At 48.2% G+C, this 24056-nt stretch overlaps 1 protein-coding gene across 1 annotated transcript in view; it reads left to right on the top strand.

The window, feature by feature from the left end:
• The window catches only part of LOC309557660 (uncharacterized protein), a gene marked incomplete at its 3' end in the record, with an annotated part of 135583 nt that overhangs the window by 5151 nt on the left and 106376 nt on the right, over window positions 1-24056 (top strand). The window contains exon 2 of the mRNA XM_082260449.1: window positions 5492-7123. Within this exon, the coding sequence (XP_082116575.1) occupies window positions 5558-7123 (1566 nt within the window). The 5' untranslated portion in view covers window positions 5492-5557. The remainder of the gene's footprint in view (window positions 1-5491; window positions 7124-24056) is intronic.

Genomic DNA, 24056 nt, shown 5'->3' with positions numbered 1-24056 from the left:
CATACCTTACATGGGTCACCCTATGCACTTTACCAAAAACTGTTTACCGCCTCCAAAGACCCCCAACCGCCACCGCGCACAGGTGTAAAACCTTACACCTGCGAGCCCCTCCACAAACGCAAAGCCCGTTGGATCCCATCCTGAATGCCAAGAAACCACATATCCATCCCCACAGCATTCAAGTGCACCCCGTCACTCCGCAGATACCGCCAGGTGTCCACCTCCAGCTCCCGGTGTCTGACCACCAACCCCCATTCCTAGCGACAAACCGGCTGACTGCCGAACTGACCTTGATCAGTGCCTTGTTCAGCTTCGCGACCGACCTCGCAAAACGCCACGAGGTACGGCCAACGATCTCTGACCAAATCACAATCATCTCAGGAAAAGAGGTGTGCAGCCTGAGAAAAACAAATTTAATGTCCCGAATGAGGTGGCGCATGGACCGGACTCCCAAGTCATTGCCCCCCGCATGCAGCACCAAGATACCCGGCTCCCTATCCAGCCGAGCAAAATGATGCACCTCCGGCAGGACCCTGCACCAAAGCAAGCCCGGCACTCCTATCCACCTGATCGTAGCCTCCGCCCTAGAGAAGCCCAACTGCCGCCCATCGGGCCGCACTTCCGCCCGTCTAGCCCCCCAAAACACAAACGAATGTCCCAAGATCCACACGAGGCAGGCAGCTCCCTCTGTAAGGAAAAATAGCACATGGCAATGACAAATTGAAACACCACATACAGCCACCCCACGCCCCCAGTTCCCCAACTAAACCATGTGAGGACGAACATACAACTTAAAACAATTAGATTCCCACCTGCCTATCCGTTTCAAAGTAGCTTCATCCACACCCCATCTGGCCACCTCAGTAGCCGCCCCGATGCGGAAGGAGTGAGAAGAGTAACTGCGGGCGTCATATCCCAGCTCGGATAGACAACGCCTGAACACCGAGACAAACTGAAACCTAGACAAAGATGATCCATCCCTGTGCACCAGGAAAGAACCCCCCAATGAGGGGCGCACCCGCCTAAAATCCTCCACCACGGTGACCGGGCAAATAGGCGAACCCCGCACCGGTACAGACGCACATACAGATCTCTCCCCTCCTGGTCAGTCTTGGAGCACCGAAGAAAAATCACAACGGCCGAGTCAGAACAACTTACCTCCCCGTCCTGCAGACCTCCTTGAACACCTTTTAAAGGGCTGACCAATTCCCCGATGCGAAACGCCCCATAGAAAGCCAAAACAAAGGCCGTAGTAAACAAGAGCGACTCATACACCGAGGAGCACGTACCCCTCACCTGTCCCACAAGTTCGCCCAGCAAACAAAAAAAGAGACCGGACGGCGCCCGTCCGGCCGCCTGGAGCCCCGCCTATACCCCTTCAAGGCCTGCCTGACCACAAAGTCCTTAGTAAAATCCTCCATTCCCGACATTTTGAACAAGAACGCCAAGCCGGCCAACTTACAAGCGATGGCCGCCGCCGACACCCCTTGTTCAAAATTCAAGCACACAAAGTACAACAAAAGAGAGCGAGAGCCCATACTTACCCGGCCCTTACCAGTCTGATCCAAAAAGGCCCGCCACTCCCGCCATACCTTAGAATAAGCAGCCCAAGTCCCGTCACTCAATGACCTTCTGACCAAATCAGCAGCGACCCCAACGCAATTTTCCACAGCTCCGATGGACAAGGCTCCCCACGTTGCACCGCTGCCGGCGCCAACTCCCGAAACCTGTCCAGCTGAAAACGAGACAAAGAATCCGCCACCGTGTTGGTCACACCAGGGACATGAACAGCATACAAGAGAACATTCAATTGCAAACAACGTATCACCGGCGGGGAAGAACCAGACAACCTGTTGATAACCTGCACCACCCCCATGTTATCACAGTGCAAATGCACCTTCTTATTCCCGAAAGCCTCCCCCCAGAGTTCCACTGCGACAACGACGGGAAAGAGCTCAAACAGAACCAGATTCCGCAAGAAACCCGCCTCACGCCACGCTTTCGGCCAACGCTCAGCGCTTCAACGACCCCCAAGGTATGCGCCATAGCCCGTGGAACCCGCAGCATCCGTGAACAATTCCATATCGCATAGAAAATCATCCAAATAATGGATAACCGAATTAACCCCTGCCACCTCCCTGACCACCCACTCCACGAAGGAACTGAACGTCTCAAAAAACGCACAGGAGATTGAGCAACCCATTGGTAGGCAGGGGTCAACATAAAAAGAATCCAACCACCTGCAACCCAACAGGTGAAAACTGTCTGGATGGACAGGCAGCAACCGAAAAGCGGCTTCCACATCTGTTTTTGCCAGCAAAGCGCCCTTTCCATAATGGCGGACCCAAAAAATGGCAGCATCAAACGAAGTGTAAGACACCGCACAGGCTTCCGGATCAATGCCATCATTAACCGAACCCCCTTTAGGAAAGGACAGATGATGAATAAGGCGAAACTTATGCGGTTCCTTTTTTGGAACCAAACCCAAAGGAGAGACCACCAAATCAGCCAAGGGGGGCCTAGAAAATGGGCCAGCCATGCGGCCCAACGCAACCTCCTTCGCCAACTTGTCGGACACCACCCCAGGATTCAGCCTCGTCGAACGTAAGTTGTCCGCCATCGGGGGAACACGGCCAAGAGAGCATGGAATCCGGAAGCCAACCGAAAACCCCGCCTCTAACAAGAGAGCCGCCGCACGGTCCGGATACTTACTTAGAAAAGGGCGCATCCTTTCCACTCTCACCGGCGTCATCCCTTTTGTGCTGAGTGTCACCGGCACGGGGCTTACCCTGCTTGAAACAACGCAACATCCAGAGCATTCGTGTTTGAAGCGACAGGCAGCCCCGAATCTGCATGTCCCCTCATTAAATTGCCAACAGAAACCCCGGCGCTTCGCAGCCGGCTGTCCAGGGGTAGTCGGACCGCCGACCTCGCTCGGAAAAGATGACGGCGACGCCCGGGCCGACGTCATGAGGCGCATCCACAAACTAATGTCCTTGTGGTCCCACCGCAAGGACGGGCGAACGGCCTTGCGCTGACGGAATTGCTCGTCATAACGGAGCCAAGCAACCCCACCATAAACCCTGTGGGCCTCCCCAATCGCGTCCAAATAACAAAACAAGGCGGAGCAATGTTCCGGATGTTTTTCCCCCACTACACTCGCAAATATAGCAAAGGCTTGCAGCCAATTACTAAACGTGCGCGGAATCAGACGAAACCGCCGCCGCTCCTCGTCCTCTTTCTTCGTTTCCTCCGGCTTCAACCTGTCCAAATTAAATTTTTCTAAAGGAAGTAGAGTAAATATTTCAATGTACTCATCCTTCCAGATCTTTTCCCGAACTTCCGCCTTGAGGTGCGCCCCCAAGGGGCCCTCAAAGCACACGTACACCTCACATTTCGCGGAATCCGCAATACAAACCGCAACATCCTTAGCTGCTGCCTTGGGCTCCGCAACTTTGTCCCCCATAGTCAGCGCAGGTGACGGCACCCCCTGCGTCAACACCTTGTCCCCCGCAGAGGCGGGGGCCGACCCAGCCCCTGCCTGCACCGCGCTGGTGGCCGCAAAGACGGGTGCCCCCACTGGACCCCACGCCGCCACAGGCGCCCGGCCCACTACGCTACCACCCTCAAAACGCTGCACCAAGGACCGAAGGCCAGTCAGCAAGTCCCCAAGGCCCCCCGCCGCCACCGGCGCAGCAGGCCCCGTACCCCCAACAGCAGGAACGGGAGGAGCCCCAGCCCCACCGGGTAAAGCCCCCACCCCTTTGGGCCCCCCCCGACTATGCTCCAATCCCAACACCCCAGCCAAAGCGGACAGAGCAGACTGCAAGGAAGAGGAATCAACAGAACAAGGCTCACCTGACTGAGACCCCGCAGCCGCAGGTCCCGCATCCACAGCCGAAGACGGTCCAGGAGCACTCCCCTCTTCAGAGCTGGACAGCTCCCCTTCCGACCTGACATCAGAGTCTTCTGCCGCACCGACCGACCTGGATCTGGAAAGCACAGGGGGGGCATTCCGCTCGACCACCTCCCCCCGCCGCCGACCGGAACTGGAGCCATCTACTGTCCTCCGCTGCCTCTTCCTGCTGGATCCCTCCACGACCTCCACCGCCGGAGTCACCGCTGCACTGGGCATGCGTGGTGTAGAAGCGCCGGCCGCTCTCCCCGACTGGCCAGAGCGCAAGGAATGTCCTCTCCCACGCCAAGCTGCCCCGACAGGCCGGTCATCCCTGCCATGAGCAGCCGCATCTCCATCTGCATCCAGACAAACAGGCGGGGCCGAGGGAACAGCGGGAGCGTGGCCCCGCCTGCTAGAGCTCCGCCGGAGTCGGGGATTCCTCCCAGGGGACCCGCCGAGCCCAGCCAGCGAACGCTGAGTCGGTGAGCCTGGAGGGTCCACACAGGGGCTCCCAATATGGCGCTCAGCTCTGGGGGACACCGTGGGGCTGTAACGCTCCGGCGGCTTGGACCGCCGAGCACGGGAATGCCGGTCCCCCCTCGCAAGGTCCTCTCCAGCCATCACCGATGACAGCTGCCGTTCCAGCCATGGCGTGCCCCGAGCAGCAGCGGCCTCCCGGAGCCGGCCGAAAATTGCTTCCAAGTCCCCCATACAGGCAACGACCAGCCGACAACAACACAAGGCAAGGGACGATGATCCGTTCTTCTCAGCTTCCACGAGGTACTGTGCTTCACTGTAACCACCCCCCACTGTTCCCTGACTGAAAGACCCCCCTACCCACAACTGCCCAATACCTGACCTTGACCTCTGGCTGATCCTTATTCCTTAACCCCTGACTGACCGTGGCCCTGTAAACCCCATCATGAGGCCCTGCGCTCATTTTTTTTTTTTTGCTTCGGGCCTGTCTTTCTAGAAGCTTGAATTTACTTAAGTAGGCACCGCTACTCCAGTGATCTCCACTAGCTTCTGAGGCCCTATGCTAAGCGGCTGCCCTGCTTTATTCTGAACACAGGAGGTTGGCTGCTGGGCACAGGCACCATACATTTCAAAATTAATGCCATTCATTCTCTAACCGTTCAAGGACGAGTGTGTGATGCCACCTCATCCTATTTTGCATGGAGACAGCTACAGTCTCTGCTAACAACAGACTGGATTGGGATTCTATCCCAGTGCTCCCCATCGTTACAGCTGGCAATGCGACATCCTTCATATATTTTATTCTTAGTCATTACTCAATATACACAGTACTAAAAAAACTATATGATATTGTCTATCCTGGGGCTTTCTGTTGCTTTATGTTTTTTTTTCTGTTCTCCTCTTGCGTGATGCCAAAGTTATATGATTTATATATCCAAATAATTAATGGAACAATATATTTGCTTCAAACAATTGAAAAACTAAGAAAGAGTCATAGATAAGAGGCTTTTTCTCTTTGTATTAAATTTTGTTTTGGGTTTCATTTGGAGTTTTCCTTTAGAAAAATAAGACAATAAGTAAAAATTGCTTGACTTGGGTTTTTTCTGTCCTCCATAGGGTTAACTTGTGAAGCCTCCACCTTCTTATGAAAACAGACGTTATTTCTTCCTCCTTATTCCCAGAATGGCGTCTGCTGCTCTAGGAGACGAGCTGAGCTGCTCCATCTGCCTGAACCTTTATACGGAGCCGGTGTCACTGAGATGTGGACACAACTTCTGCCGGGATTGTATTGTGACTGTTCTGGATACACAGGAGGGGTTCGGAGTTTATTCCTGTCCGGAGTGCAGAGAGGAGTATGTAGAACGTCCTACTCTGGAGAAGAACAGGAAGCTGTGTAACATTGTGGACAACTTCAGATCTACACAAAAAGAGGAGGAGAAAAGTGAGATCCTCTGTACGTATTGTGTGGATTCTCCAGTGGGCGCTGTCAAGACTTGTCTTCAGTGTGAGATTTCTATGTGTGATATACATCTGACAGCCCACAACAAGACAGTGGACCATGTGTTGATGGAACCTACCTCGTCCTTCAGAAGTAAAAAATGCTCCATCCACAAGAAGCTTCTGGAGTATTACTGCTCTGAGGACGCCGTCTGTCTATGTGTGTCCTGCTGTCTGGTGGGAAAACATAAGGGACATGAAGTGGAACTTCTAGAAAAGGCTTTAGAGAAGAAGAAGGAGAAACTGAGAGATTATCTAGAAAAACTGACTATGAAGAGAGAGGCAACTGAGCAGAAAATTCAAAATCAACAGGGCCACAAGAAAAAAGCACAAGATAAAGCAGATGACGAGAAGAAGAGAGTCACTGCCCTGTTTGAGGATATCAGGAGACAGCTAGAAGTCCAGGAACAGAGAGTCCTGAGTGAGATCTCCAGGCAGGTAGAGGAGGTCTCATTGTCCATCACTGATCTCATCAAACAGTTGGAGATACAGAAGGATGAGCTGTCCAGGATAATTGGTCATGTTGAGAAATTGTATATTATGACCAACTCAATAACTGTCCTACAAGATCAGGAATCATACACAGGTGACCAGAATTTGAAGGAATCTTGTGTTCGTGATCTGGATGATTTTATGATCTCTCTTGTGTTGCACAGATCTATTACTGATCTGATCGCTAATATGCAATTAAAAACCAACTTCAATATACAGGATACAACCAATCTTCGACTGGATGAAAAAACTTCCAGTAACTTTGTGGTTTTATCTGATGATCTCAGAACAGCATCCTGCTCCGAAATACGAAAGATTAGACCAAAATTACTAGAGAGGTTTACATTATACAGTCAGGTGATGAGCATAGAGAGTTTTTCCCATGGGAGACATTACTGGGAAGTAGAGGTTGGTGACTGTGGCGATTGGTATGTGGCTGTTTGCTATCCCAGTATAAAGAGAGCTGGAAATGAGTCTGGTATTGGGTATAACAACAAGTCCTGGAGTTTTGGCTTAACTGAAAACAAATATACATGTGAACATGACTTTCAAATACAGGAGTTATACCCAGAGTCTCCTGTGCAGAGATTGGGATTATATTTAGATTATGAAGGTGGCCGTCTCTGCTTCTACCAGCTGAGTGACCCCATCAGACACCTCCTCACCTTCACCACCACCTTCACCGAACCCCTCCATGCTGCCTTCTATGTGAATAATGGAGCCTGGGTAAAGCTGCTATATCCAGTGTTTTCTTTAAAACCATAATTTACAACACATTTTTTTCTACAATTTTGTAATCAATACAAGTAATAAAGTAATAATTTTGAAAATAGATTAGCTGGAACAATTAAAGACGCACTAAACTAATAACAAATACCAAGATTGTCAAAGGAGATCCTGACACCATTCAGAATCATATCCCCTTCTACTCACGCTTATCATATCTCCAAACTTTCTGGGATCATAAAGAGGGGAACCCTTTAGGACATAAGAAAATAGGGAATGTAAACCCACGCTATGGTCTGTGAAACCTCTACAAGTGTGTAAGTAATTAGGCTGCATCTGCGACAAAGTCTATGGATTTGCACATGCCTATGGACAGAATGATTTAATCTAATTTATCACGGAGCACCTTCCCACAAGCACTTTATATAGCACTTTAGCACTTTTAATTAACTTTTCAGCACTTTAATCTTATATATAGAATTTATCTGGTATTGCATTGAATGTATGCTTGTTGTTGATTGTCCTGATGCACATAGATAGGACAGCGCTGTAGTTACTTTTAGGACATAGTCTGGGGACTTTAATAAAGTCCTAATAACACATTTCTGGTGGCAGTTAAGAACTACCTGCTTCCAATTAAGGCAAGCATTTGCGCCGGTGTTGGTTACATAACTGACGTGTGCGGTAAAGTCAGGAAATTCTAACCACCACCACTTTAAGAACCAGTAACTTTGGCAGCAACTGATTTTTAAAGAATTGTCAACAGTTTTCAGGTAAGAAAAACGGTGGTAATAAAGACCAACCCTAAACTGGTGTACAGTGGTACCCCAGTACTCAGAGTGGGCCATGCCTGTGCTGGTAATCTGTCATGTAGGGGACCCTTCACCGGGGTCTATGCCTGGCTACATTTAACTGTTCGCCAGGAGATTACTCAGACGAAAGATACTGTAAATGTAATCCAAAGAGGCTGGGGATGGATGTGATGTCCTTACCCAAATATGTCTTTTTGTCTTTTTTCAACCTAACCTAACCTAATTTACAATGTAAATATGGCAAAGCACATATTTGGAAAATGACTTGGTCTTGGGTGGACAGAGCTTGTTGGGGAACTGAGACACTGCCTCGACATCAGGTCTGCTTTACTCTTGATTGATAGTGCATGGCAGTAGGCAGATTTGAAAGCCACTATTCAGTCCAATCAATCCACCCACTGCCATCAATCCACCCACTGCCATCAATCTGCCCACTAGCATCAATCTGCCCACTTGCATCAATCCACCCACTAGCATCAATCCACCCACTAGCATCAATCCGCCCACTGCCATCAATCCGCCCACTGCCATCAATCCGCCCACTGTCATCAATCCACCCAGTGCCATCAATCCACCCAGTGCCATCAATCCACCCAGTGCCATCAATATGCCCACTGCCATCAATCCACCCAGTGCCATGCTCTGTCGTTTAAAAATAAATCAGACCTGAAGGGGGACTAGTCTCTCAGTTCCACATCAGGTACCACCCACCCCAAGCACAGAACTCCTCGGAAGGAGTGTGTCCAGTATGGAAAATGCAGACCCAGACAGTTTATGTACATGTCTTTGACATGTACATGAATTGGGTGCAAGTACTGATTCCGGCTATGTTTGGGTCTCTGGCCAGCCAGGGGAGGTCCTCCCCATGTGATGGGAGAGCCTAGGTGAGCCGGGGAAGGTGGCGGGAGGGGGGGTTGTCCCCTTCCACTGCTTGTAATAACAGCCAAGTGGCTGATTAGTTGCATCGGTTGTTATTACAAGAAAGCTGACTGTTGGCTCTCAGGCATCACCCTATTACAACACTTTGAAGCAAATGGCTGTAAATTTGCATTACGCCAGCGTGAAAGGGTTATTTCTCTTGAGTAAATAGGAAAAGGACATACCCCCTGCCATATCCCCATTACACAGGTCATGAAAGAATAATATGCCATAAATAATTGGTTAGAACTACTCATTTTACTACTATTTCCTTTTTTCTGGATATTCAAAATAACAAAGGTATGAATTTAGCGTTTAAATAAAATGTTCGGTGAAGTGTGACACTTTTTGTAGTAAAATTTTGCAATTATATAGAGGTGTATACATCAGATGGAAAAGAAGGACAAGTGATCAGGAAAGAGGAAGAGAAGGAGTTGGTACTGACAAAGGGAAGGTCCCTGCACATCAGGGACAGTTGGGATCTATGTCTTCTTTATCATACTTTTTTCCACTTACAAAGCCGCTAATACCTACAATACACTACGAGAGCCCCCATGTACTTACTATGTGATCACCCAACATCTCACTGCACTGTGTATCTGATATATTACAACTTACAATGGGATCTAGATAAGGTTACAGCAACTCTGTTATACACCGAATACTTGTACTATTAATGTAAATGTGCTGTATACTTCTTGGTCATGTGATACTAAAATAAAGAAAAAATATCCAAGCAGAAAGCAGCTTTTCAAATATCAATAATGTATTAAAGATTTAATGTGATTTATTGATTAAGGCTTCATTTTTTTGGTTATGTAGGGTTCCTAACAAAGCAATGATAACTGCAGGGCATGAGGCAGTAATAAGGCAGTACAGCTGTCCTTCCCGTATGGGGCCTGGGCCCCATGAGTTCAGAAGCGGGGCTTGGGCACCTGCAAGGCAGGAGAGCTGGCTGTACTGCCTTGTGACTCCTGGGGCTCCTCCAGGGCCGGCCTTTGGGGTGTGCGAGCTGTGCGGCCGCACAGGGTGCCATGGGCAACAGGGGCGCCGTGCGGCCATCAGAGCTCGCAGATGATCAGGCAGCACAGCGGGAGGTAAGGGTCTCTGATGTAAGGGGGGTCTCTGTGAGGGTCTTTGATGTAAGGGGGCCTCTGTGAGGGTCTCTGGTGTAAGGGATGCCTCTGTGAGGGTCTCTGGTGTAAGGGAGGCCTCTGTGAGGGTCTCTGGTGTAAGGGGGGGCTCTGTGGGGGGGTCTGTGATGTAAGGGCGCTCTGTGGGGGGGTCTGTGATGTAAGGGGGCCTCTGTGAGGGTCTGTGATGTAAGGGGGCTCTGTGGGGGGGTCTCTGATGTAAGGGAGGCCTCTGTGAGGGTCTCTGATGTAAGGGGGGCCTCTGTGAGGGTCTCTGATGTAAGGGGGGCTCTGTGGGGGGGGGTCTCTGATGTAAGGGGGGTCTCTAATGTAAGGGGGGCTAAGTTATTAGTGATAGTAAAAAAAAGAAAAGTCAAAGTGCAAAAAAGGTGCAAATAGATGTGCGGGGGGGGGGGTGGGGGGGTTGGCGCCACAGGATTAGCTTGCACAGGGCACCTGAACACCTAAGGCCGGTCCTGGGCTCCTCCTGCAGCGCTGCTGGCTTTCTCCCACCGGCTGCTTTGCAGGGGGATTGGTTCTACATACTTGCAAACTGTCCCAACTTTGGAACAGCAGGGACAGCTGCAGAGTCTCTCTATCTATCTATCTATCTATCTATCTATCTATCTATCTATCTATCTATCTATCTATCTATCTATCTATATATTGTAAGCTGGGGAAGAGGTAGCAGGTGCAAAGCTCCCTGGGATAAGCAGTCTTTCAGGCACAGATACCAAATCCAGTGAGGTAGTGACAAACAGTGCGGTGTTTATTGGTGCTATATACAAGTCTATATACAGGTGCTGTACAGTGCTTTAAGGAAAAACGACCAGAAGAAATAATAGCAAAACAAAAGCCTAGCCGTGTCCCGGCACTTACTCTATACAACGCAGGCCCTCACTAACAAGCTGAGCAAGCCTATTGCTTGTCAGCTTCCACATACACAATCTGACAGTGTTACCAACCTTCGGCTCTCCTAGACAAACGTTGTCTGATTTCCCAGGCTGAGAGAGAGACCTGCTTTCTGTCTCAGGTGAGTTTAAATTGGCCTGGTGAAGAGGACAAAGATCCGAACTGGATCATGGATCAGAGATCCCTAAAGGTATACGAGAGTCGAGAGATGCCTGGGAGATGTATAAACCCCGAACAGGACTTTTCCTGTCTCCCTCTGGGACGCTCTGCTACATATCCCCCCCCCCCCCCCTGTTTCAACCCCAGCGTTGGAACACCTGTGGCCCAACAGGAGTGAACACGGGACAGGGCATCTACATTCCCCATCTCAACACCTGGCCTGTGTTTTACAGTAAAGGAGTAATCTTGTTGAGCCAAAAACCAACGGTTCACCCGTCTATTAGTCTCCTTCTTTTGGGCCATCCATTTCAGAGGAGCATGGTCAGTTATCAAATCAAACTGGCGCCCTAACAGATAGTACCTTAGCGCGTCCAAGGCCAACTTTATGGCTAAACATTCCTTTTCAATGACTGCATACTTTCTCTCGTGTTCATTAAGCTTTCTGCTCAGGTACACCACAGGGTGTTCTTCCCCATTGTGTACCTGTGACAATACGGCCACAATACCTACATCAGACGCATCCGTCTGAACCAAGAAATCCTTTGAGAAATCAGGGGAGTACAACACTGGCTGTGCACAAAGAGCCTTCTTTAAAACTTGGAAAGACTCCTCTGCTATTGGGGACCATTTCACCATTACTGATTCTTTCCCTTTCGTAAGCTCGGTCAGTGGGGCAACTAGAGTTGCAAAATTCGGGATAAGCCTCCTATACTACCCTGCAATCCCAAGAAAGGCTCTGACCTGCTTCTTGTTTGCAGGACGTGGCCATTCTTGGATGGCTTCTACTTTGTTTAACTGAGGTTTAATGACTCCACGACCAATAGTGTAGCCCAAATACCTGGCTTCCTCTAAACCAATGGCGCATTTTTTTGGGTTTGCTGTAAAACCTTCCTTGAAGAGGGAATCCAGAACAGCCTGTACATGGGGCAAGTGAAACTCCCAGTCAGTGCTATGTACCACTTTATCGTCCAGATAGGTAGCTGCATACTGTCCGTGAGGTCTTTGGGTCCTATCCATGGCCCTCTGAAATGTCGCAGGGGCATTTTGCAACCCAAAAGGCATTTTTTTGTACTGAAATGAACCCTCTGGGGTAACAAATGCAGTCTTTTCTTTGGCGCTACCAGTTGGGGGTATTTGCCAATATCCTTTGTTCAAGTCTAAAGTAGTTAGGTAGCGGGCTTTGCCAAGTCTGTCTATAAGTTCGTCCACCCTGGGCATTGGGTACGTGTCAAACTTTGTCACTGCATTGAGTTTTCTGAAGTCGTTACAAAACCTCCAAGTACCATCCGGTTTTGGGACTAAAATGATGGGGCTTGACCAGTCACTATTGGATTCCTCAATTACATCTAGCTCAAACATCCTTTTTACATTGTCACTAATGTCCTTTCTCCTAGCTTCGGGAATTCAGTATGGTTTTAGCTTGACACGGACCCCAGGTTCAGTAACAATATCATGCTGAACCGTGGAAGTCATACCAGGTAACTCTGAAAATTTCTCAGAGAGTTCTCTTATCAGGAACTCTCTAGCTTCTTGTTTTTGGGAATAAGACAGGGTGTCTGGAATCGTGACCTCAGGAACCAGAGGGGACTCAGTACCCCTAGATGTTACAGGGACGGACCTTGCAGTCAAGGCCAGCCTATCCTTCCAGGGCTTTAACAAATTTATATGGTAAATCTGCTCTGGCTTCCTTTTTCCTGGTTGATGCACTTAATAATTGACCTCCCCAACTCTTTCCAATACTTCAAAGGGACCCTGCCACTTAGCCAGGAACTTGCTCTCAACAGTGGGAACTAACACCAGAACCCTGTCACCAGGTGAGAAGACACAGAGTCGGGCTCCCCTGTTGTATATTCTCTGTTGCGCTGCCTGGGCCTGCAGTAAGTGTTCCTTTACCATAGGCATGGTCGCTGCAATCCTGTCCTGCATTTGAGCGATATGCTCAATGACACTTTTGTGGGGTGTCTGCTCCCCCTCCCAGGTTTCCTTGACTATGTCTAAGAGTCCCCGAGGGTGTCTCCCATAAAGTAATTCGAACGGAGAGTATCCCGTAGAGGACTGGGGTACTTCCCTGATGGCGAACATCAAGTACGGAATCAAGTACGGAATCAAGAAGTCACAGTTTTTTCCATCCTTGTCCACAACCTTTTTAAACATGCTCTTTAATGTTTTATTGAAGCGTTCTACAAGGCCATCAGTTTGAGGGTGGTATACGGAGGTTCGCAACTGGGTCACCTTAAATAACTTGCACAGTTCTTTAGTTATTCGTGACATAAATGGGGTGCCCTGGTCAGTAAGGACCTCCTTAGGGATCCCAACGCGACTGAACACCATGAACAACTCTTTAGCAATGTTCTTAGCGGATGCAGTGCATAAGGGAACTGCCTCGGGGTAACGGGTAGCATAATCCATGATTACAAGAATGTGTTGATGACCCCGGGCAGACTTGGGGAGTGGACCCAGGGCTGCTGTTAGGAATGATGGGGCCCCGTACAGCCTACCTGATGGGGCCCCCTTCAACCCCATCCCTGGCCCTGCCTCAAAACAAAATGCAGGTTTGTCACCATTTACGTATATGTGGGGGACCAACATGCATGTTTGCAATTACGCATGAGCAAGGGGGAATGGGGGCTTTAAAAAGGTTTTACATTTTATTTTATTATTTATGTTACTTTGTGCAAAGTTGCTGGGGCTATCATGCTGCAGGGATGACCAAGATATCACCCTTCCAATCCAGGGACATGCCGGTGTTCTGTCAGAATAGCGCTACCTATCAGATTCTGCTACCGGAAGTAATATACAGACGACAACAACTTACTGCGCATGCGTCATGCATTCCAACATGGCTGCTATGCGTACCAATAGCTTTCCTAATGTGACAGAACACGAAGCAGCAGCGGACATCTTCTTACACCCACGCAAGTCTTCAATTTTACATTTATTTTAGCAGTAAACTGACCTTATAGAATAAATCACAGTATTACATTTCTATTATTATTGTATTCTAGTAAATATAGCGAGAAACCTGCGGCCAATGTGGTGACGGCCACCTTGGTACAAACCGCACTGCTCAGCGACAAACTGATTCTATAGTGAAATAGACTGTTCCACTCGGTTGCGGTGAAATAGTCTATTTCAGTATATAAGGTGAGTTTACTGCTAAAATAAATGTAAAATTCAAGACTTGCGTGGGTGTAAGAAGATGTCTGCTGCTGCTTGGTGTTCTGTCACATTAGGAAACCTATTGGAACGCATAGTCGCCATGTTGGAACACATGGTGCATGCGCAGTAAGTTGTTCTTTCCGAATGCCACTTCTGCTAGCAGAATCTGATAGGTAGCGCTATTCTGACAGAACACTGATACATCGATGGGCGGGAAGAGGTTAAAGGGGAGTGGTTTGACAGCACATGTTTACTGTTCCCCAAACACAAGTTTAAAGTAGCATCTCACTGTGTCCTATGATCACCAGCATGAAAATCACACAGGCTGCAGGTGCCCTGTCACAGTGTCATATGGATGCTGGGGATGCTGACTTTGTTATGCAGTAACACTCACTACAGTCATAGCTTAAAGTCAGCATCCCCAGCATCCATGTGACACTGTGACAAAGGACCTGCAGCCTTTGTGATTTTCATGCTGCGATCATAGGACACAGTGAGGACTCTGTCCTCTGTTCTTCACTCACTGTGTCCAATCCAGCCACGCTGTCCTCCTGCTGTTCCCTGTCAGCTGCTGAGCAATCTGCCTCCGTACATGATCACACTCTGCACTTGAGTAAGGGGAGGCGGGGCTGAGCAGAGAATTATTGAATCCCTCCGCCAGGCAAGGCAGTGGACAGCAGCAGCCAGGACTATATGGCAGCAAATCACCATGGAACTAAATCCCATGTATACATGCGACCCGAAAATGGAAAAAAAGTCCCGCCACTGCACTCACCTCCTGGGCCCTTCTGCTGTCATTATAGGGCCCAGGAAAATGTAATTACACCCCAAGAAATTACAAATTAGGAAAAGGTTTAGAAAAAACGATTTTTATTTGAACATGCAGAAATTAACTGTGATGCTGCCCGGGCCCCTTGTAGAGCTGATGGAGCCCGGGCCCAGTACAACAGGGCTGGTTGTACTGCCCTATCAGCGGCCCTGAGTGGACCTACGAGGTCCATGGCGATCCTCTCAAAGGGCACTTCAATAATGGGTAAAGGACTTCGGAAGTGGGGTAGTGGGGCTGACATCTGACATACAGGACAAGATTGACAATAATTGTCAATATCTTTCTGTATCCCAGGCCAGTAAAACCTGCGTAACACCCTTTCGGTGGTTTTTTCAACCCCTAAATGACCTCCCAGTAAGTTTCCATGAGCCAATTCCAGCACCACCCGTCTGTAAGGCTTAGGGACCACCAACTGTTCAACAATTTCATCGTTCTTTTTATATACATGATACAATAAATCCTCATTGCTGCTGAAAAAAGGAAAACAGGGCCTGTCCCCTGGTTCGTCAGGTACATCATTAACCATTGCTACATTCCCAGGCCCTGGCAAGGGTAGGATCTTTTCTCTGCTCGGTACCAAAGTTTTCCTTGTGCACATTAAGATCAGCAAACTCCAATGTACCCTCAGGGTCAGCAGAAGGTTGTCCACCTTGACTGGCTGTGGGGACTTCCTCAGGCTCCTCCAGTTCTCCTGCCATAACAGAGAAAGGAAAATCCGGGGAACCGTGAGAGGAATCCCTTGAACCCATATGGTACGGTAACCGAGTTGGGACGGTCCCACAGTTCCCAAAACCTAGGGAAGTCTCTACCAATGATGGCCTCATGCACTAAGTGGGGCACAAGTCCGACCGGATGGGTCACCGTACCTAAATCAGTTTCAAAGCGAACAGTAGCTATAAGATACTCTCGAGTATCACCATGTACACAGATCACAGCAACTTTTTTTTGCATTTAAATTCACATTTTCAACTATTTCTGCTTTAACCAAAGTCACCAGACTTCCCGAGTCCAGCAAGGCTGCAATAGGCTTATCATTAACAGTCATTTGGCATATGTGTTTTCCTACACCTGGCGCAGCAGCACATGAAACAGCAGCAAACATAGACTGCCTTCTCAGAGACATGTCACACTGCATGGGTTCATCTGTCAATGGACAGTTTGCTGCAACATGTCCCAGTTCCTGGCAACGGAAACACCTGATGTTATCCCAGTTAGGTTTGTTGACAGGCAGTGGCTTCCCTTGTTTGGGATGCCAAACTTCAGCTCTGGCACCAAAAGTCCTCCCCCCTGTCTCCTTGCCATGCTGACCACCCACTTCCCCTGGAACAGTCTTACTGGTTGCCTGGGGAGCCCGTGGCTTTGGGTGGAAAGTCAGTGCGGCTGTAGGGGTTGTGACCAGGCTCTCTGCAGCATAGTACCTCTCAACGAGCTCCACCAGGTTGTCCGCCGACTTGGGGTCTCCTTGACTCACCCACTTCTGCAAAGGAGTTGGTAATGACCTCAGGAACCGGTCCATGACTACACACTCCACTATTTGTGGCCCAGACAAGGACTCCGGCTGTAGCCATTTTCTCATCAGGTGGATTAGGTCAAACATCTGTGATCTTGGGGGCCTCTAATCTCAGAAGGACCAGCTGTTGACCCGCTGGGCTCGAACGACCAAGTTGACACCGAGACATGCCAGGATTTCCTGCTTAACTTTCTCATACTCTCCTGCATCCACGGACTCCAAATCATAATAGGCCTTCTGTGATTCCCCAGTAAGTAAGGGAGCGATCAATCCTGCCCACTGAGTTTTGGACCAGCCTTCCCTCTCAGCGGTTCTCTCAAACGTAACCAGAAAGGCCTCTGGGTCATCATCAGCAGTCATCTTGGACAGGAAGTGACCAACATGGATGGCTGAGGAGCGGTCTCTAACTGTTTTTGTTTTCACAGCAGACTCCAGTGCAAGTGTCTGCACCACCTCAACCAGCACCTTTCTGTCTGCTTCTGCAGCACTTGCCAGTTTTTCAAACATCAACTGGGTTTGATTTTGTACAGCACCAATCTGTTGTTGAATCAAAGAGTTTGCTTGCTGTTGTGCAGCGTTTGCTTGCTTCGTTTGTTCTTGTACAACACCAATCTGTTGTTTAAACAAAGAGTTTGCTTGCTGCTGTGTAGCGTTGGATAACACCAACTGTTTGAGGATTTCCTCCATGTTTAGTCACTCCAGGTACTGGCCCTTTAAGTAGTAACTTACTACCACTGCCCACAGGCCTCCACCATATGTAAGCTGGGGAACAGGTAGCAGGTGCAAAGCTCCCTGGGATGAGCAGTCTTTCAGGCACAGATACCAAATCCAGTGAGGTAGTGACAAACAGTGCGGTGTTTATTGGTGCTATATACAAGTCTATATACAGGTGCTGTACAGTGCTTTAAGGAAAAACAACCAGAAGAAATAATAGCAAAACAAAAGCCTAGCCGTGTCCCGGCACTTACTCTATACAACGCAGGCCCTCACTAACAAGCTGAGCAAGCCTATCGCTTGTCAGCTTCCACATACACAATCTGACAGTGTTACCAACCTTCTGCTCTCCTAGACAAACGTTGTCTGATTTCCCAGGCTGAGAGAGAGACCTGCTGTTTAACCACTTTCCCACCAGTCACATTGCTGCTACTGCAGCAATGTGGCTCGTTATCGTCCAGCGACGTAGACCTACGTCGCTGGACTCCTCCCCCTGTAGGCGGCACTCCCGCGCCGCCGGAGGCTCGCTCCCGCTGTTTTCAGTCTCAGCGGGAGTCGGGCCAGGGGAGGAGCGGCAGCGATCGCCGCCGCTCTTCCCCGATCGTTGGGGAATCGAGTGAGGAGATCCGCCCGCTTGTGTAAACAGAGCAGGCGGACCTCCTAAGTGACAGGGACTGACAGATCGGAGTGTTCAGCATAGCTGAACATCCGATCTGTCCTTGTGTCACTCAGTCACCTCCCCCCCCACACGTCAGTAAGCACCAGGCATACATTAACCCCTCCCTCTCTAATAAAATTAACCCCTTCCCTGCCAGTGTAATTTTTACAGTAACAGTGCATATTTATAGCAATGATTACTGCAGTAATGTCACTGGTACCCCCAAAAGTGTCAAAAATGTCAGTCAAGGGTCCGATCTGTCCGCCGCAATGTCGCAGTCCCGCAAAAAAATCGCAGATCGCTGCCATTACTCGTTAAAAAAAAAACCACCAAAAATGACATAAATTTTTCCCTTAGTTAGTAAACGCAATAACTTTTGCGCAAACCAATCAAAATACGCTTATCGTGATTTTTTTTACCAGACATAGGTAGCAGAAAACAAATTGGCCAAAAATTTAAAAAAAATTAGATTTTTACATTTTTTGGGGGGGGGGGGGAATTTCATATAAAAAAAATGTTAAAAATATTGTTATTTTTTCAAAATAAACGCTCTTTTTTTGTTTATAGCGCAAAAAGTAAAAATCGCACAGGTGATCAAATACCACCAAAAGAAAGCTCTGTTTGTGGGAAAAAAAGGCCGTAAATTTTGTTTGGGTACAGCGTCGCACGACCGCGCAATTGTCAGTTAAATTGAAACAGCGCCGAATCGCAAAAAGTGGCCTGGACGTAAGACAGCAAAATCCTCGGTGGTAAAGTGGTTAAATTGGCCTGGTGAAGAGGACCAAGATCCGAACTGGATCATGGATCAGAGATCCCTAAAGGTATAGGAGAGATGCCTGGGTGATGTATAAACCCCGAACAGGACTTTTCCTGTCTCTCTCTGGGACACACTGCTACAATATATATATATATATATATATATATATATATATATATATATATATATATATATATTTAGTGGTGTATTTAGGTTTTGTGCTGCTCTAGGCCTGACTAAGCTTGTGCACCCCCCTAATTTAAATATGACCCACCTCTTCCTGTAAAGGCCACACCCCTTCCTGTCTATGACCCGCCCTGTCATCTGTAATCAACAGACCACAACCACAGTCTATCAGTGCCCATCAGTGTAGCCTCATCAGTTCCTTTATGTTTTCATCCTCATCAGTGCTGCCTTATCAGTGCCCATCAGTGCACCTCATTACTGCCCATCAGTGCAGTCTCATCAGTACAGCCTGATCAGTGGCCACCAGTGCAGCCTATCAGTGCATCATATCAGTGCCCATCAATGCAGCCCCATCAGTGACGCCTCATCAGTGGCCATCAGTGAAGCCTATTAGTGCCCATCAGTGCAGCATATTAGTGCCCATCAGGGCAGCATATCAGAGCTGCCCCATCAGTGAAGCTTATCAGTGCCACTACATCCCCCACAATCCAGTTCGTCCATTTCTGGGGAGAAGCCGATCCTACTTGTAAATTCTTAAAGAAGCACTCTGACATTGTCTGAACAGCAACCCGAATATATATATATATATACAGTGGGTACGAAAAGTATTCAGACCCCCTTAAATTTTTCACTCTTTGTTATATTGCAGCCATTTGCTAAAATCATTTAAGTTCATTCTTCTTCCTCATGAATGTACACACAGCACCCCATACTGACAGAAAAACACAGAATTGTTGAAATTGTTGCAGATTTATTAAAAAAGAAAAACTGAAATATCACATGGTCCTAAGTATTCAGACCCTTTGCTCAGTATTTAGTAGAAGCCCCCTTTTGATCTAATACAGCCAGGAGTCTTTTTGGGAAAGATGCAACAAGTCTTTCACACCTGGATTTGGGGATCCTCTGCCATTCCTCCTTGCAGATCCTCTCCAGTTCTGTCAGGTTGGATGGTAAACGTTGGTGGACAGCCATTTTTAGGTCTCTCCAGAGATGCTCAATTGGGTTTAAGTCAGGGCTCTGGCTGGGCCATTCAAGAACAGTCACGGAGTTGTTGTGAAGCCACTCCTTCGTTATTTTAGCTGTGTGCTTAGGGTCATTGTCTTGTTGGAAGGTAAACCTTCGGCCCAGTCTGAGGTCCAGAGCACTCTGGAGAAGGTTTTTGTCCAGGATATCCCTGTATTTGGCCGCATTCATCTTTCCCTCGATTGCAACCAGTCGTCCTGCCCCTGCAGCTGAAAAACACCCCCACAGCATGATGCTGCCACCACCATGCTTCACTGTTGGGACTGTATTGGACAGGTGATGAGCAGAGACTGGTTTTCTCCACACATACCGCTTAGAATTAAGGCCAAAAAGTTCTATTTTGGTCTCATCAGACCAGAGAATCTTATTTCTCACCATCTTGGAGTCCTTCAGGTGTTTTTTAGCAAACTCCATGCGGGCTTTCATGTGTCTTACACTGAGGAGAGGCTTCCGTTGGGCCACTCTGCCATAAAGCCCCGACTGGTGGAGGGCTGCAGTGATGGTTGACTTTCTACAAATTTCTCCCATCTCCTGACTGCATCTCTGGAGCTCAGCCACAGTGATCTTTGGGTTCTTCTTTACCTCTCTCACCAAGGCTCTTCTCCCCCGATAGCCTCAGTTTGGCCGGACGGCCAGCTCTAGGAAGGGTTCTGGTCGTCCCAAACGTCTTCCATTTGAGGATTATGGAGGCCACTGTGCTCTTAGGAACCTTAAGTGCAGCAGAAATCTTTTTGTAACCTTGGCCAGATCTGTGCCTTGCCACAATTCTGTCTCTGAGCTCTTCAGGCAGTTCCTTTGACCTCATGATTCTCATTTGCTCTGACATGCATTGTGATCTGGAAGGTCTTATATAGACAGGTGTGTGGCTTTCCTAATCAAGTCCAATCAGTATAATCAAACACAGCTGGACTCAAATGAAGGTGTAGAACCATCTCAAGGATGATCAGAAGAAATGGAAAGCACCTGAGTTAAATATATGAGTGTCACAGCAAAGGGTCTGAATACTTAGGACCATGTGATATTTCAGTTTTTCTTTTTTAATAAATCTGCAACAATGTCAACAATTCTGTGTTTTTCTGTCAGTATGGGGTGCTATGTGTACATTCATGAGGAAGAAGAATGAACTTAAATGATTTTAGCAAATGGCTGCAATATGACAAAGAGTGAAAAATTGAAGGGGTCTGAATACTTTCCGTACCCACTGTATATTCACACCATCTTTATATATACAATAAACCCAGCTTGGCTACATTGAAAAAAGTAAACAAGAACAAGTTACAATACAAAAATGAAACAAAAGAGCGACACAATATCCATTGTGAAAGGCAAAAGAAATGGTCCACACAGAAGAGGAACAAAGGAAAAAAAAAATGAAAAATAGAAAAGGTAAGAGGGACATGGGTCCCCAAATGGCATGTAAATATGGCATAATAATTAGGGAACGCATATAGGAAATTGGAGAGTGGGTTACCCACTCTTGTATGTTGGATCCCTTGAGCAGTATAGGGTGAATGTAAAACAGAACTTATAGTGGGGGACCCCTAAGATTGGATAAAAAAGCCCTATTCAAGGACCTGTAGTAAGATAGGATATCGGTAGTTCAGGGAATCCAGTAGAGATGGAGAAAGAAGCCTTTGAAGAAAAGAAGAGGTGTGAAACAATGAGAGGGGAGAGGACAGGTACCGGAGTAGGAGGTAAGCGGATATATAACATCATATTACAGTGCTAGATGGAGATATGAACACCAAGGTTCCCAGATTAACTCCAATTCTTCTTGTTTTGCTAGGAACAGGGGCGTAACTACAGGGGTTGCAATTGCAACCGGGCCCCATGCTCCAGGGGGCCTGTGCGGCTCCCCTGTACACCTGGATAGAAGGGGCGGCGGAGGCAGCATGTAGAGAAATCACTGTCCTCCTTTTTACTCCTGTAGCAGCAGGAGGAAAATGGAGGAGATTTGTTCCTCTGTATGCTGCCCCCGTCACTCCTCCTATCCAGTTCACTTGTGTTCTGCTGTCTCTGGGCCCCTTTGTGCTCCCCTAGTCCCCCCCTACTGTGCTGCCCCCCACCCCCAATGTTGTTCTCTTCCCTCTCCTGACGGCTGTTGCAGGGGTTGTGTCACAATAGAGAACCAGGAAGGGGTCAGTAAATATGTAATTTACCAGCTCCTTCCTTTTCTGAATGGACAGAGTCATAGTCAGTGACATTGTAAAAAAGTAAAATGATAAAAAATAATACAATTAAAATACCAAAAAATAAAAACTACTGACAAAAGTGGGTGAACTTCCAGGATCGCAAAGGTCACACTTGCGTCTGGGCCCTGACATTCCACCACTGTTGGGAGGCCCCAAGATGACAGGAAGGGGGCCCACTGAAGAACTTGTGAAAGGGTCCCGTTGCGGGACCTAAATAAAGGGCCCCGCAACTAGAGTAAAGGGCCCCAGGATCAGTGGGAAGAGCCCCAGGCTTGAAGAGAAGGGCCCTGGCCAGGGGTCAGGGGGGCCCTTCATGGTCTCTTGCACTTAGGCCCCTTTCACTTAGACAGGTGTCTAGCTCATGTGCATCCAGTTTTGTTGTCAAGATTGACCACAATTTCTCAAGATCAAATGCATTTATCCCCACTGTCTGCATTCTGTGCAAAATCTATAGCATGCCGAAGCCCTCATTCACATTGGGCCGATTCGTCATGCGAGTTGACATGTCAAATTGCATGCCAAATCAGAGTCCATTGCTGGCAATGGCACTGTCTGAATCGGTGCAATGCCGTCTTTGAGGCGCCGAAACCTATTCCCAAAAGTAGTTTCTCCACTACTTTTGACGACTTCGGAGGTGATTTCAATAGATACCCGTGCATGAACCCACACAGATGTCTGTCAAATCGCCCCTGAGCTCGCACTGACATGCGGGTTTGAAATCAATTATACAACCGACTCCGACTTTTCCTCCGAAAAAAATCTGGTGTGCATGCTATAAAATTTTTGTTGGCCGTCAACACAACGGCCGATTTTCCGTCAGTCAGTACAGATTTCGGCAGACAAAAATCTGATGAGCAAGACTGGGCATGCTCAGAGAAGAAAAAACACACGGAAAGTAAACCAGCACATGACATCACTTCTGAAGTCGATTTTTGTTGGCCGAGAAAATTCGTGTGCAGTCTAGGCACATTCCAACCAACAAAACCCCACTCTGGACAAAAGTCGGACGATCGGTCGGCCGATAATCGTTGCGTGTGTACGAGGCTTAAGAGTCCTTTTACACGGTCCACCTCCGTTGGCAGACTCCGTGCTGCTCAGCGGGGGATCCATCCGCCGATCCCCGCTGAGCAGGCAGGTGACAACTCCCTCTCCGCTCTGTGTGCGGAGAGGGAGGTGTCAGAACCCCGCTGCTATCTACGGTCGGCTCTCATCTGATCCCATCCGATCCGATCTCCTGGACTGATGGAAAATAGGGTTTCCATCCGTCCGGATTTCACGGACAGGATCGGATGCAGAGCAGCGGGTGTCAGCGGAGATGTCTCCGCTGACATCTGCTGCCCCATAGGGATGCATGGAGAATCCGATCCGGTCCGCCTAAAATACTGACAGGCGGATCTGATCGGATCGTTCATGTGAAAGGGGCCTAAGGGCTACAATGTGGATCACTCTTCAGAGAGCCATAGGCAGACAACACCTCCTTCCCACCTGCTTTAACCCCTTTCACTTGATTGTCTTGTAGGCTGTAGAAGGATCGCATGATTTCTAACAGCAGCCCTTCCTAAAGCCATCTGTTACAATAGATACTCTCTATATATAGTACTGGTTTAATTCAAATATCATTGCCTGACCTTGCTCAATAAAAGCACAGAGTACAGTGACAAGTTTGCTGCTCTTTGCTTTTTCTAAGGCTGCATTCACACTTGAGCACACTTGAGCGTAGCTTTTTCGTGCGTTTTTTACCGCGATTTTCAGGCGTTTTTTTCAGGCGTTTTTGGAGGCAGGCATTGGCATCTATCAAAAATGCTGGTAATCAGCCCAAAAAGAAGCTCATGTACTTTTTTCAGCTACAGGCGTTTTGCTTCAGGCATTAAAACGCTCAGATGTGAACGGGGGCCATTTAAATGAATGGGGTTTTACTTGTTGGGCATTTTTTTTTTTTAACGTTTTTGGAGTTGAAAAATGGATTTCTGAGCTGGATGGTTTTTTAGTAAAAGTCAGATCAGT

This window comes from Pelophylax lessonae (genome assembly GCF_965119305.1).
Source record: "Pelophylax lessonae genome assembly, chromosome: 6".
NCBI classification, from domain to species: Eukaryota; Metazoa; Chordata; class Amphibia; order Anura; family Ranidae; genus Pelophylax; species Pelophylax lessonae.
This window is presented reverse-complemented; position numbering and strand designations above follow the sequence as displayed.